This window comes from Phyllobates terribilis, unplaced genomic scaffold (assembly GCF_046119375.1).
Source record: "Phyllobates terribilis strain yellow unplaced genomic scaffold, ASM4611937v1 Scaffold_2__4_contigs__length_985480577, whole genome shotgun sequence".
NCBI lineage: Eukaryota > Metazoa > Chordata > Amphibia > Anura > Dendrobatidae > Phyllobates > Phyllobates terribilis.
In genome coordinates this window covers 759,782,071-759,797,840 of record NW_027362762.1, presented here as the reverse complement: position 1 = coordinate 759,797,840, position 15,770 = coordinate 759,782,071, and the positions used below count along the sequence as shown (strand labels likewise).

At 43.9% G+C, this 15,770-nt stretch overlaps 1 protein-coding gene across 1 annotated transcript; it reads right to left on the bottom strand.

The window, feature by feature from the left end:
• Window positions 1-399: 399 nt before the first annotated feature.
• On the bottom strand, window positions 400-1,379 carry LOC141252968 (claudin-22-like). The gene has a single exon (XM_073670723.1). It carries the CDS (start codon window positions 1,282-1,284, stop codon window positions 691-693), a length of 594 nt encoding a protein of 197 aa, XP_073526824.1. The 5' UTR covers window positions 1,285-1,379; the 3' UTR covers window positions 400-690.
• Between the last annotated feature and the right edge of the window lie 14,391 nt (window positions 1,380-15,770).

Genomic DNA, 15,770 nt, shown 5'->3' with positions numbered 1-15,770 from the left:
ATGAAATCTCATGTACACATGCAACTTCATGCAATCCTATAGGGACACAATAGCTGTTATATTGTAGGGCAATATAAATAAGAACATATTAGTATCATAATCATGGCTACTCAGTAATATGGAGCCCTGGTCTTAATACCAAACATGATGAAATGTGCCAGTCAGTTAAAGGTTAATTATATCACCAATTATCGAGTCCATTGAAAACAGATTTTTAACTAATTATAAAAGCAAGGTACAATATGTTCCATATGATATAAAGTTTATAGTCTATTAACATCAGAAATCATAAAATAACTATTGTTTCTGAATAATGCGAATCACATTATTATGACATTAGGGAACTAGTATGGAGACTTTCTGCGTATCTCTTACTGTGTAGAAAATTCCTCTGCATGCTCACAAACATTTTAATAGAGAAAACATGTGAGCAAAGGACTTACACAAAAGCCCTTATTGTTTTCAGCACTTTTATTGTAAAGTATGAAGCGGATGCAATAAATACTGGATCCATTCTATCTGCCTTTATAGAGTTTATATAACATAGTACAGACAAAGCTGCACTTATTTACATCCTATATTTACTGAGAACAGGAAAGCTCAAGAATCACAAAAGGTCTATAAAACCGACGACTATTGAAATGCAATTACTGACAGACAAACTGTAATCCTGAAATAAATTACTTAAGGCTATATTATTCCAGCTCCTTGAGTGACCTGAAATTGTGAGAAGATCAGGACACATCCTCCAGATAATAGAAAGAATCCACCAAACCAGCCAGCGTACATTGCATCCCCAAACTCCCAGCGGGGAATGTCTTTAGGGATACTTTGGTCCCAAAATTTGATCAGTGTGTCATAAGCAAAGTAGGACACAGAGTAGAAAGTCAGTGCACCTGCAACTGAAAAGAGAAGTCCTCCAAGTATGTTCAGCATCTTTCTGACATGTCCTTCAGAGTTGTCAAGGCACTTCACACAGGTCAGTGCAGGTGTTGAGGCCATAAATCCTAAAGCCCCAATTAAGGCAGAGAGACACACAAGGACACGACCCATTTGGACTTGAATTGGTAGATGTTGTGGAGTCTGATATTCTTGACAAATGCTAAACCCCACGTCTTGAACAACACATACTTGCCACAAGCCAAGCCGGTAATTTTCATTAATGAGAAGACCTGAAGAAGAAGTCAACCAGTAAGGAATGAATAAGGCCACCAAACAGCACACGTAACCAGAAAGGGACAGGAAAAGACCTGCAAGTTCAGTAAAGCAGAGTACTGCCTCCATTTTACCCTCTTCTAACTTAACTTTTGACCGTCTCTTTTAATCCTTCAGATGGAGCTTTAAGCGAAAGACAGTTTTCTTAGGAGGAGCAAGCGTTCAAATACCAGTCGGTAGGCAGCCTTGAATAAATCAATGCATGTTAGTGTCCATGTGAGAGACTATTGTTCTTCTAAAATCCATTCTATTTATAGTTCAGTGCGATCGTAGATTATGCAAAAAAAGACCAATAGAAACGTCTATTGAAAAAGATCACAGGACCAGACTAGATGATATTCATACTTGGTTTCATAGAGAAAGGAACAATCAAAGACTGTTTTTGAAGATTATTTCATTGTGTATTAGATGTTACTTTTTATTACAAAACTATATGACTTTGATTCAAAAGAATCATTCACACAATAGTAAAGAAAACATAATCTTATTTTACGACATCTGCATTTTCTCTCATTGATACTTTATGTATTATTATGGAACAACCAATGCCAATGCAACAAAACGTTCTGTAAAATAGGGTACTTTTGTTCAACTGTGACTTCTGTTTCTGATTTTGTTGCGGAACTGCACTTTAGTTGCAGTTGTTGCGGGGCAACAATGCCAGTTCTGTGTTCTCTGGGAATTGTAGTACCATCCAGGCTAGAAGTCTGGGAGTAAAAGGGGTATTCCCATGTCCAAGATCCTATCCCAAGATGACATAGGTGTAATAATGATAATATTAGCAAATATCTCCAATTAGAAATGTAGTATAGTTCTTCTGATTCACTATGTCACTTACCTCATGTGCAGGGCATTGCAGTAGCTTAGGTATCCAAGCACTAAAAGCATCAAATTACTTTATTTTATTAACTAATGAATTCTAAAAATATATTAAATAAAAAACAATCATTTTATTAGCATATGAAGAGAAAAAATAAATAGAGAACAAAATAATAAAAAAGGGGGAAAGAGTGTTGTTATATAAAGTATGCAGGTTGAAGAAAGGGATCCAGCTTTGGCAATATAAAATTCTTCTATTTTTTATTTAAAGTATACAATATTAATTGATGATGAATGAGAAAAAAAAGAAACAGAAAAAATGAATAAATAAAAACAAAAATAAATAACAAATAAATGAATAAATAATAAAAAATAATACAAATAAATAATAAATAAAAAAAATACATTATAAATAAATGTTTTTAGTGTTTTTAGTGCTGTTTACTTAGCAGTTTCTGCATAGTAGTGTAATGCACTATCACTCTCATCACCCAGCAGCGTCTCTACAATTCCCTCTGATGAAGGAAACACTGCTTTCCGAAACGTGTAAGGCGAGGAATGGTCCTTCGAGGCATCCGCACCTCAGAGACTTTGTGACGTCACACGCCGCTCACTCTGCTGCTCTGCTTCTATATCCAAGGGTTTCACTGGCCGGGACCCCCTGGATCGCTGCAGCACAACTTGACGTGCGGTCCTACCTAACTCCAGCAGTGCTTCAATACGTCAATTTACCATCTCCACTCACCTCTGCCTACAGGACCTTGCCGTCAAGCAGTGAGAGCACCTGTGAATCGCTGTCTCTCCAACACATGTGCATTAACATTTTTACGGAGCTTTGACTGACACGCCGTACTTACTGGTTAACAGCAGCTTGCTACAGGTACACTAAATAGGCTGTTATTTTGTAGTTTTTTCCTCACTTGCAATGTATCTTGCATTCAGCCTGGTTGGTTTTTCATACATTATATTATGGAAGCCTATTATTGTCTAGCATTTTATGCATTGATTCCTATTTTGCCATTCATGTGCGTGTATTTTATTCACTGCTATTTGTGGTAAACTAAGGAAGTGATCACAATCAATCTGATCTATGTTCACTTTTAACTAGCATTATCCTTTAGGTTATGTGCCCACGATCAAGGCAATAGCAGCCTTTTGGAAGCTGCGTATTTTCGTTGCTTCCAAAACTCTGCGTTCTAATCACGCAGGTAAATCCGCATGTGTTCATTGAACAATGCGAATTTACCGCATCTAGTGATGGCGAGCGCCTATTTTCTTCAGCGTGCTCGGGCATTAAGTTTTCGTCGCTCCGTGAACATGACTTTACACCCGAGCACGCTGAAGAAAATACAATACATTCTATTGGGGAAGTTTCTATTGCGGAGACTAGCGTCTCCGCAACAGGAATTAACATGCTGCAGCTCGTAAACCTGTGCCGCGGGTGAGTTTACGCAGAGTTAAATAGAAGCACAGTGGGCATGGGATTTCTATAAATCCCATCCACTGTGCTTGTATTGTAGAACGCAGTGTTTTGGATGCAGTGCAGGTGACATGCATCCAAAACGCTACTAATCCTGATCGTGGTCGTGGGCACGCAGACTTACTTTTGGTTTTGGGTGCCCACTACTGCAGGTTTCTACATGTGCAGTATTTAGGATTTTGGTTATATTTTTAGTGCAGTGGTTAATTCAAATTATTTATATATTTGTTTGTGCTTTTCACTAACTTAGTACACTTGTGACAGGGGCGTATTGTCCACTTGCTGTTAAAGAATTCCCCATTTCCTATACAGTGGCTTGCGAAAGCATTCACCCCCTTGAAATTTTTCCCACAACTTGAAATTTCACTGTTTTTTTTGAGGGTTTGTATCAGTTCATGTAATGAATATGCCTACAACTGTGAACATTTGTTATTTTTTTTTATTGTGAAGCAGACAACAAATAGGACAAAATAACTGAAAACTTCAGTGTGCATAACTATTCACCCCCTAAAGTCAGTACACTGTAAAGTCTCCTTTTGTGGTAATTAGAGCTACAAGTCACTTTGGATAAATCTCAATGAGCTTTCCACATCTTGCTGCTGGGATTTTTGCCCATTCCTCAAGGCAAAACTGCTCCACCTCCTTTAAGTTAGATGGTTTCCTTTGGTGAACAGCAATCTTCAAGTGTGACCACAGATTCTCAATTAGATTAAAGTCTGGGCTTTTACTAGGCCACTCCAAAATATTTACATGTTGTCCCTTAAACCACTTGAGTGTTGCTTTAGCAGTATACTTTAGGTCATTGTCTTGATGAAAAATGAACCTCAGTCCCAGTCTCAAATCACTGACAGACTGAAGCAAGTTTTTCCTCAAGAATATCCCTATATTTCGCACCATCCATCTTCCACTCAACTCAGACCATTTTCCCTGTCCCAGCTGCTGAAAAATATCCCCACAGCATGATGCTACCACCATCATGTTTCACTGTGGTGATGGTCTTCTTGGGGTGATGAGCTGTGTTGGTTCGGCGCCAGACATAGCGTTTACCTTGGTGGCCAAAAAGTTAAATTTTGGTCTCATCTGACCACAGCACCTTCCTCCATACATTTGGGGAGTTTCCCACATGTCTTTTGGCAAACTCAAAATAAGCCTTACAATTTTTGTGCATAAGTAAAGGCTTTTTTCTGCCCACTCTCCCTTAAAGGCCACCTCTATGGAGTGTAACTCTTCTTGTGGTCGTATGGACAGATACTCCAGTCTCTGCTTGGGAACTATGCAGCTCCTTCAGGGTTACCCTTGGTCTCTGTGTTGCCTCTCTGATTAATGCCCTCTTTGCCCTGGCTGAGAGTTTTGGTGGGCGGCCCTCTCTTGGCTGGCTTGTTGTGGTACCATGTTCTTTCCATTTGATGATAATGGATTTGATGGTGCTCAGGGGGATCATCAGACATTGGGATATTTTATTCTAACCCAACCCTGACTTGTACTTCTCAACAACTTTGTCCCTGACTTGTTTGGCGATCTGCTTGGTCTTCATGGTGTTGTTTGGTTAATGGTGCCTCTTGCTTAATAGTGTTGCAGCCTCTGTGGCCTTTCAGAAAAGGTGAGTATATACTGACAGATCATGTGACACTTAGATCGCACACAGGTGGACTTCCTTTCACTAAGCATGTGAATGTAACTGTTTGCACCAGAAATTTTAAGGGGCTTCATAGCAAAAAGGGTGAATACATATGCACATGCCAATTTTTAGCTATTTGATCTATATTTTTCTCACTTCACCAATTTAGACTATTTAGTGCTGATGCATCATGCATAAATTGGATTACAAAAATATTTAAACACTAGTTACAATGTAACAAAATAGGTAAAAAGCCAAGGAGGTGGCAAGCCACTGTATCAGTGGGCGCCAGGGTAACACCAAATATACATGTAGATTGCATTTGTTTTGTTCTGTGTCCTGTATGTGTTGCATTTGTTTTGATGCATAAGTTGTGTGTAATGTGTAGCAAGTTTTTTGTTGATTGTACTGAGTGTGCTGTGTTGCATGGTTTTTACTGTGTATGTTGCATGTGTTATTATGCATGTGTTGAGTGTGTTGGTTGTGTTATGCATGCTGCATGTGTTGTGGGTGTTGTGTTGGGTGTGTTGTGATACTTTTGTTGTGTTGTACGTGTTGTGTATATTGTGTTGTATTTGCTGTTTTTTTGTGCAGGGTCCGCTGAGTTGCATGTGTTGTGCTGGGTGAGTTGTGTGGTATATGTTTTATTGCATGTTTTGCATGTGTTGTGTTTGTTTAGGTGCAAACGTTGTATGAGTTAAATTGCGTGTGTTTAGTGTCAGGGTCTGCGTTAGGGGTAGGGGGAAGATTGAGCAATTGCCCATGGTCCCACACGCTTGGAGACCTCAGTGTCTACAGCAAGAGCTACACTGATAATAGGTTTGTCAGTGTAGCTTCTGATGTGGAGACTGCTTCAGGACCTTTGGTGACATTATGATCATGTGACTGGTCATGTGACCGTGATGTCCCACAGGTCTTGTACTCTGCGGGACTTCATAACCTTTGATGACATCACAATCATGTGACCATAACATCACCACTGGTCTTGTTCTTTGCAGGAGTCGGAGGAACTGAAGAGAAGATAAACTGGTGATAAGTCATATAAAACAGCACAGCCAAAGCAATAAAAGGAATTTTTAAAAATTCCACAATAATTCAATTAGAAACATAGCAAAAAGGCAATGGTATTCACCAGCCAAGATCTCCAGGAAAATGCAAGGAGGTAACACAGGTGCAGAATGCTAATGAACAATCACTCTCAACCTCTCACTTCATGGAGGGGGTGATTACCTAGCATTAAAACTGCACACAGATGAAACTTGCAATAGAGCGCAGTTCACACACATGTAGCAGTAGCTAGCCAGCAACCTATTACATGCCCCTACTATTCGATTGGGCAGGTTGCCTGGCACCCTATCAGTGCATAACAGAGGTGAAAACCCCTAATTTACAAGGTCACCATTGATGGTGACCTTGCAAATTATATGGTGACCTTGCTATACTGGTGATAAATCCTCTATTGTCTGTGTCGCTGTGTGTCGTATCTATTTATCTATCTATCTGTGTGTGTTTTTCGGTCTTTGTATTGTAACGATGCTATTCACTTGGAAGCGATCTGCGTTATCACAGGAACCGTTTCCATTTAAAGTCCGGCTGATTTATTTCAGTCCTCATAAACCACTTCACAGAAAAACTTAAATACAGCCTTTGGCACAATGTAAAACATAAAATAAAAAGTCCATAAGTGCTGGTTAGCTCGCCTGGCTGAGAGGCCAGCTTCTTAGTCCCTTAGCAAAGACACTCTATCCAGGAGATCTGCACACATCCAGACACACAGCCATGTGTGAGACAAACAGGTCTCACTTTACAAAATGAACCACACCCAGGGGTGGAGATATGGTGAGCAGCCATTCAGCTGCTTATATTCAACTTGTCATGGCCGATTAACCCCTTTTAGTCCTATATGTACTAAAGCTTTACTCCTGGTTTATATCAGAGAGGGCATGCACCTCTGTGATACATATCTCCTTTCAACTATATGAGAGACAGCCACCTTACAGTATCTATCTGTGTGTGTTACTTTCTGTGTTTGGTTGTTCTTAGAATGTATGGGCTCCTGTTGGTATATATTAGTAAAACAAAATTTCAGCCACTAAATGGGTGACTGAGAACAAGGACTTAAAAATGTTTTTTTTACTTTTTTATGTATATCAAAAAGTCCCATTATTTAGAATACATAGTGTCAGCAGCAGCACCTTAAGAATGTTTGGATAATGGAGATTCATATGGCCATGAATAAATAGCTAAACCAAAATCTATTTACAAATATATAGCCAAGATAGAAGTATAAAAAATGATATATACTGTATATATTAGTTATATTTAATAACACAAAAGTTTAAAAATAAGAGGCGTACGCAAAAAAGGCGGGCGTCACATAACAGCAAGAGGAGATGAGATAAATAAAAGCCAGTATATGATCATCACAATATGCAAGATATACAGTACAGACCAAAAGTTTGGACACACCTCATTTAAAGATTTTTCTGTATTTTCATGACTATGAAAATTGTACATTCACACTGAAGGCATCAAAACTATGAATTAACACATGTGGAATTATATACTTAACAAAAAAGTGTGAAACAACTGAAAATATGTCTTATATTCTAGGTTCTTCAAAGTAGCCACCTTTTGCTTTGATGACTGCTTTGCACACTCTTGGCATTCTCTTGATGAGCTTCAAGAGGTAGTCACCGGAAATGGTTTTCACTTCACAGGTGTGCCCTGTCAGGTTTAATAAGTGGGATTTCTTGCCTTATAAATGGGGTGTGGACCATCAGTTGTGTTGTGCTGAAGTCAGGTGGATACACAGCTGATAGTCCTACTGAATAGACTGTTAGAATTTGCATTATGGCGAGTGATGGGGTGCTACGCCAGATGACCTGGCCTCCACAGTCACCAGACCTGAACCTAATCGAGATGGTTTGGGGTGAGCTGGACCACAGAGTGAAGGCAAAAGGGTCAACAAGTGCTAAGCATCTCTGAGAACTCCTTCAAGATTGTTGGAAGACCAAAAAAAATATTGATCCAGTAAATACACTTATTTATGTAAAAACAAAAATAAAACATATTTGGTATCGCCTTGTCCGGAATGACCGGACTAATAAAACTGTCCCACTAGTTAACATCGTCAGTGAACACAGTTAAAAAAATAAATAAAAAACGAGGCAAAAAACTATGCTTTATCATCATACTGCCAAACATAAAGTGTCATAAAATGCTATTAAAAAGACAAATGTAAATAAAAATGGTATCTCTGAAAACATCATCTTGTCTCACAAAAAAACAAGCTACCTTATAGCTCCATCAGCGGAAAAATAAAAAAGTGTTAGCTCTCGTTATAAAGCGATGCAAAAATAATTATTTTTTCTATAAAAATAGTTTTTATTGTGTAAAAGCCCCAAAACATAAAAATCTATATAAATGTGGTATCACAGTAATCGTACTGACCCGAAGAATAAAGCTGCCTTATCAATTTTACCACACGTGGAACGGCATTAAAAAAAACAATTCCTGAATTGCTGGTTTTTGTTCTTTCTGCCTCTCCAAAATCAGAATAGAGAGCGATCAAACAATGTCATGTGCCCAAAAATAGCACCAATAAAAACTTCAACACGTCCCACAAAAAACAAGCCCTCATATGACTCTGTCAGCCGAAATATGGAAAAATTATAGCTATCAAAATATAGCGATGCAAAAACTTGTTCTTGCAATAAAAAGCGTCTTTTAGTGTGTGACAGGAGCCAAACATAAATATCCAATATAAATCTGGTATCACTGTAATCGCACCGACCCAAAGAATAAATGTGCCTAATCACTTATACCGCACAAGGAATAGTGTGAAAATGAAACCAATTCTTCACATGCTGTTGATTTGTTCATTCTGCCTGTCAAAGATCGCAGTAAGACTCGGCTAGCAATTATCCTGTGCTCTGCGCTGAGAGCTTACACCAGGGTTTCCATGTAAATCTCCGAAATAGGTGAATCAGATGGAACCGCCGGCAGAAGATTCAGTATAATAAGGCAGATGGAGGCTTTGTGAGCCTTTTTAGGCATGCATAAAAGTGCCATCAGCCACAGTTTTGTGCACTTCTGAAAAGAAGGACAATGCTGAACAGAGGCCAGACGAAGTTAAGAATAACTCTGCTACCTCATTATAGTGAATGGATCCCTTGGGGGTTTCATCTGTCAAGTCACTTAGAGATTTAGATGGAATCTCCAAAGTAAGTGCTCAGCCTAGAGCGCCAGATAAATGTGATCCAAAATGTTATGTAAAATGTTCCCAATAAAAGATTCAACTCAAGCCACAAAAAAGCCCCCACTCAGGTCCGTCATCTGTTATTGGAAATATAGGGGGCTTCCACGTTACTGGTAGTAAAAAGGCTCTGGAAATGCGCTATGGCTCCTTACCCCTCAAAAGAAATTCAGCAAATACTGCGCTCCCAAATTGAAATGACCACCTCCCTTCTGAGGCTTAGTGTGTCTAAACCACATCTAGCGTCCACATGTTTGGCATTTCTGTAGCAATTAGAACCCACCTAATTTACGGGTGCATGTCTCCAGAAACACGAGTTGGGCACAATGTACAGGCTCTACAACGTACTGGTCACTACAGCATACTGGTCACTACAACGTACTGGTCACTACAATGGCAGTTAGCAATTTTCACTCAGCAGCATCCACTACTGCTTGTTTCTGGAAAACACCGATAGAGTCAAAATCATCATTACACCTATAGACAAGTTCCCAAAGGGGTATAATTTCTAAAATGGAGTCACTTGAGGGGGATTCTGCTCTTCTAGCACTTAGGGGCTCTGTATATGGAGTCCGCAAACTATTCTAGGAAAATCTGTGCTCCAGGAGGCAAATAGCGCTCATTCCCTCCAAAGTCTCGATGCGTAGCTAAGCAGTACTGTACAGCCACATATGGGGTATTCCTATATTTAGCAGAATTTGTGGGACAAATTTTGGTGCCATTTTTACCCATTTCCCAGTGTGAAAATCTGGGCTTAAAATAAAATTTTGGTGGTAAAATTGTAATTTTTTTTCACTGCCCAATGGTATAAAATGCTGTGACACACCTGTAGTGTCATTATGATCACTATATCCCTAGATGAATTCACTGAGAGGAGTAATTTGTAAAATGGGGTCACTTATAAGGAATTCGGCTGTTCTGGCACCTCAGGGGCTCCACCAATGTGACATGACACCCTCAAACCAGCTAAAACAAAATTTTTGTGGAAAATATTTTTTTTTTACACAGATCAACATTGTAAATTTCTGTGAAACACCTGTGGGTTCAAGATGCTCACCAAGTCTAGATACATTTCTTGTGGGGTCACTTGTGGGGGGTTTCCACTGTTTAGACACATCAGGGGCTCTCCAACGCGACATTACACCCGCAGACTATCCCATCAAAACCTGCATTCCAAAACATCACTCCTCCCTTTCTGAGCCATGCTGTGTGCAAACGCGACATGGCATCCGCTAATGATTCCAGAAAATTTTGCATTCAAAAAGTCAAATGGCGCTCCTTTCCTTCTGAGCCCTGTCATGCGCCCAAACAGCAGTTTTCCTCCACATATTGGGTATCGGTGTTCCCAAGAGAAATTGCACAACAAATTGTATTGTGCATTTTCTCCTGTTACCCTTGTGAAAATAAAAAAATTGGGGCTAAAAGAACATTTTTGTCAGAAAAATGTGATTTTTTATTTTCTTGGCTCAATGTTATAAACTTCTGTGAAGCACCTGGGGGTTCAAGGTGCTCACCACACATCTAGATAAGCTCCTTGAGGGGTCTAGTTTCCAAAATGGGGGTCACTTGTGGGGGGTTTATTCTGTTTAGGCACATCAGGGGCTATCCAAATGTGACATGGCATCCGCATTACAGCAAATTTTCCATTAAAAAAAGTCAAATGCTGCTCCTTCCCTTCCAAGCCCTGTGTAACATCCCTGGCGGCATGCTTGCATAGTGCACCATCTCCCACTGTGTAAGATCACAATCTTACCTTTCAGTCCAGCTTGCAAATCTTGCTCCTGTTCATATTGTGTGCATGCTTCAGTTCTGACTGCTTAGGGCGCTGTGGGCACACCCCTAATGCGTCCCCAGCCTATTACTGTGGGTCACTGGATATTTAAACCTCCTTCTCCCAGAAGAAGGTGCCTGAGCAACTCTTACCTTCAGAGGGCTCCTTGACTCTGATGTGCCAGGTCCCGTTCTGTTTCTTGCCTGTCCGCCAACCTGGGGGCTGTATTCCCAGGCCTGTCTGAACACTCTCCCAGCCTGTTTGTCCGCCTATCTGGGGGCCGTATACCCAGACTCACTCCTGTATCTTGTTGCAGTGTCAGTTCCTGTCTGAACACTCTCCTAGCCTGTTTGTCCGCCTCTCTGGGGGCCGTGTACCCAGACTCGCACCTGTATCTTGTTGCAGTGTCAGTTCCTGTCTGAACACTCTCCTAGTCTGTTTGTCTCTGTGTCCGTACCTTCCCTTTTCCTGTAGTCTCTGAACCTGCATCTACCTCCTACTCGTTGTCTCTGTACTTCTGTTGTGAGTTTAGAGTCCACTCGCTACTTCATTGCAAGTACTTTGTGTGTATCTGTTCTGCTTGTCCCTTCCAGTCTGTTCAGTGTGAACAGAGCCCTGTCCTCCCTGCTCTGCCTTGTTCACCACTCCAGCGGTTTTGCTCTGCTCTGCCTTGCTCACCGCTCCAGCGGTTCCTCTCTGCTCTGCCTTGCTCACCGCTCCGGCGGTTCCTCACTGCTCTGCCTTGCTCACCGCTCCGGCGGTTCCTCACTGCTCTGCCTTGCTCACCGCTCCGGCGGTTCCTCACTGCTCTGCCTTGCTCACCGCTCCGGCGGTTCCTCTCTCCTCTGCCTTGCTCACCACTCCGGCGGTTCCTCTCTGCTCTGCCTTGCTCACCGCTCCGGCGGTTCCTCTCTGCTCTGCCTTGCTCACCGCTCCGGCGGTTCCTCCTGCTCTGCCTTGCTCACCGCTCCGGCGGTTTCGCCCTGCTCTGCCTTGCTCACCGCTCCGGCGGTATTTTTCCACTCTGCTTTGCTCACCGCTCCCGCGGTTCCTCCTGCTCTGCTTGTCTACCGCATCTGCGGTTCTGTTCCTGAATCCCAGTCAGTACTGGACCTTATCTAGCCTGCGCTCCAACCTGCTAGTGCCTCCCTGTCGGCACTCCAGCCGTGCTTGCCAGTACCCCGCCTATCTACATACCAGCCGTGCTTGCCAGTATCCTCCTGTCTGCACTCCAGCCGTGCCTGCCAATACCCACCTGTCTGTGTGCCAGCCTAACCTGCCCGTTCCTGCATTCCCTGGTGTGGGTCTACAGCTGTGACCGAGGTCTGACCTAGAGTAGCACCTGGTCCCTCTGCTCGGTTCCTCCTTGGTTCACGGAGTCGTTAGCCGCCGTGCGACCTTGGTCGGATCAGGTAGATACTTAGTTACGCCCCTCCAGGCACTCCTCGGTTCATGGTACAGTGGGATCACTAATCACGCTCACGCCAGTCAGTCCGGGCGCGAGCGTAACAGTTTGCTCAGGCCATGGTTCCCGTTGAGCCCCAAGGGCCTTCGCCCTCAGAGACTTTTGAATCCGTGTCCAGCAATTATGTGCATCAAGAAATTTTTTTTTCGCAAGCTGAGGCGATTTACGCACCAGCCCCAATGGAGCTATCAGCACCCGTTCCTGCGGATCCGCCAGGGTACTATGGGAATCCAAAGCAAAGCCGTGCGTTTTTATGGCAATGCCTGCTGCAGTTCCGGTGCTATGCTCACTATTTTCCTACCGATCGGGTTAAAGTGGGATTTATGATGTCCTACCTAGAGGGTGATGCCTTGGAATGGATCACCCCCCCTATGGGAAGCAAGGGATCCTATTGTCTCTGACCTGCAGGCCTTCCTGGTGGCCTTTCTAATGGTCTTCGATGACCCTAATCCTGAAGCCTCTGCTAAAGCTTCCCTTCCCAATATCCCGGAGCAGCCCTGATGGGTAATGTGTGTGGGTAGCTCACCAGTTCTCCAGCCTGAAGAGACTGCTGCTCACCCAGAATCCACACAGGATGACGCAGAATACTCCTCTTCCCAACCTCAAGAGGCAGTCCAGACGTGCAAGGCGTAGAGGCAAACCATCACGCCAGGTTCTGTCCTCCCGAAGACCTCCTGTTCCCCAGCCTGTAAAAGCAGCTACCCGCACTGAATCCATGAATGTTGACCATATTCATCAGGCGAAGCAGAGGCCGGAACTCAGTCACAAAATCGGATTGCGATCCCGCTGCAGTTGTTTGGGACCCCCTGACGGTCTTTGTCCAGAGAAGGTTGGAGAATCCCAAGACATTAGGCCTGTAGGAGAGGCTGCCCTTGGCCTTAGTGTTTCCTCTCCACAGATGACCATGACTGTCTCCGTGGCAAGTAAAAGCCTCGGATTAACCCGAAGTTTCGGGCTTAAATCCTTGAAGAGTCAGTGTTTGATTCCTGTCCGAAAACTCCAGAAGCTGGTTTGGGCATTGTCAGCGGTAGGACGAGCCCTACTCAGAAACAGTCAAAATATGCTGTACAAATTAAGCTCCAGATTGGAGCATTACACATGAAGAAGCTTACATTCCATGTGCTGACTGGTTTACCCACAAGTCGTCCATAGCCGAGAGATCTAGTGCCCGCTCAGGTCTGGAGACCCTGTATGGTGTATCCTGGGGGACTGCTAAGGTACAAGAGGTGTCCAGTTCCCATATCTTCAGGACATTCAGCAGTTTCTTCTTCTTCTTCTTCACCAGATCTGATAGTCGCTGACTCGCTGTGCGTTGAAGTCTCCGAAGGAAGAGAAGCGGAGGCAATGTCTCCACACAGTCTCGACGATTGTACCAATGATCTGGCTTCAGGTACCGTCCCGCCTCACAGACATGTCATCTCTGAAACCAGACTTAAGATGGTCCCAAAGCAAGGACCCTCCATCTCTAATAAATCTGGCCTTACGTCCATCAAGGTGGTGGATACCTCCAAGTCTCTGCACCCCTCCAACCAGGCGGAGGACCTTCAGTTGCCTCCTGAATCCTCCGGGGTGCTACCTGATAACAAATGGAGAGAGACTTTCCTACACCCTGTACCTGATACCTCACTCACTTCATCCAGTGAGCTTGACAAAGTGGACTCCGAAGCAGTGGTTACCCCCGAGTCTCTGCACCCCTCCAACCAGGCGGAGGACCTCCAGTTGTCTTCTGAATTCCCCGGGGTGCTACATGATAACAAAGGAAGAGAGACTTTCCTACACCCTGTACTTGGTACGCCGCCCACTTCATCCAGTAAGCTTGGCAAAGGGTACGTCAAGGCAATGGTTACCCCCGTGTCTCTGCACCCCTCCAACCAGGCGGAGGACCTCCAGTTGTCTCCTGAATCCACCGGGGTGCTATCTGATAACAAATGGAGAGAGACTTTCCTGTGTGCTGTCCCAGGTACTTCACCCACTTCATCTGTTGCTGAGGATGGCTTGATGGGAGGAAGCATCCTAGTTACCAAGATGTTGAGACCAGTTTAGTTTCCTCTAGTGGACAGAAGAGGTAATCCTCTTGAAGAGAAGGATTGGCCTCCAAATTCTCTGCGGAAGACCCTTGCAGGCTTGAAGAAGAGGGGGTGTAAAGGGGGGGTACTGTAACATCCCTGGCGGCATGCTTGCATAGTGCACCATCTCCCACTATGCAAGATCACAATCTTACCTTTCAGTCCAGCTTGCAAATCTTGCTCCTGTTCATATTGTGTGCATGCCTCTGTTCTGACTGCTTAGGGCGGTGGCCCGGTTACTTCCTGATTCTTGTAGCTGCTGTGGGCACACCCCTAATGCGTCCCCAGCCTATTGCTGTGGGTCACTGGATATTTAAACCTCCTTCTCCCAGAAGAAGGTGCCTGAGCAACTCTTACCTTCAGAGGGCTCCTTGACTCTGATGTGCCAGGTCCCGTTCTGTTTCTTGCCTGTCCGCCAACCTGGGGGCTGTATTCCAAAGCCTGTCTGAACACTCTCCTAGCCTGTTTGTCTGCCTCTCTGGGGGCCGTATACCCAGACTCGCTCCTGTATCTTGTTGCAGTGTCAGTTCCTGTCTGAACACTCTCCTAGCCTGTTTGTCTCTGTATCCGTACCTTCCCTTTTCCTGTAGTCTCTGAACCTGCATCTAACTCCTACTCGTTGTCTCTGTAATTCTGTTGTGAGCTTAGAGTCCACTCGCTACTTCATTGCAAGTACTTTGTGTGTATCGGTTCTGCTTGTCCCTTCCAGTCTGTTCAGTGTGAACAGAGCCCTGTCCTCCCTGCTCTGCCTTGTTCACCGCTCTGGCGGTTTCGCTCTGCTCTGCCTTGCACACCACTCCGGCGGTTCCTCTCTGCTCTGCCTTGCTCACCACTCCGGCGGTTCCTCTCTGCTCTGCCTTGCTTACCGCTCCGGCGGTTCCTCTCAACTCTGCCTTGCTCACTGCTCCGGCGGTTCCTCCCTGCTCTGCCTTGCTCACCGCTCCGGCGGTTCCTCCCTGCTCTGCCTTGCTCACCGCTCCAGTGGTTCCTCCTGCTCTGCCTTGCTCACCGCTCCGGCGGTTTCGCCCTGCTCTGCCTTGCTCACCGCTCCGGCGGTATCTCTCCGCTCTGCTTTGCT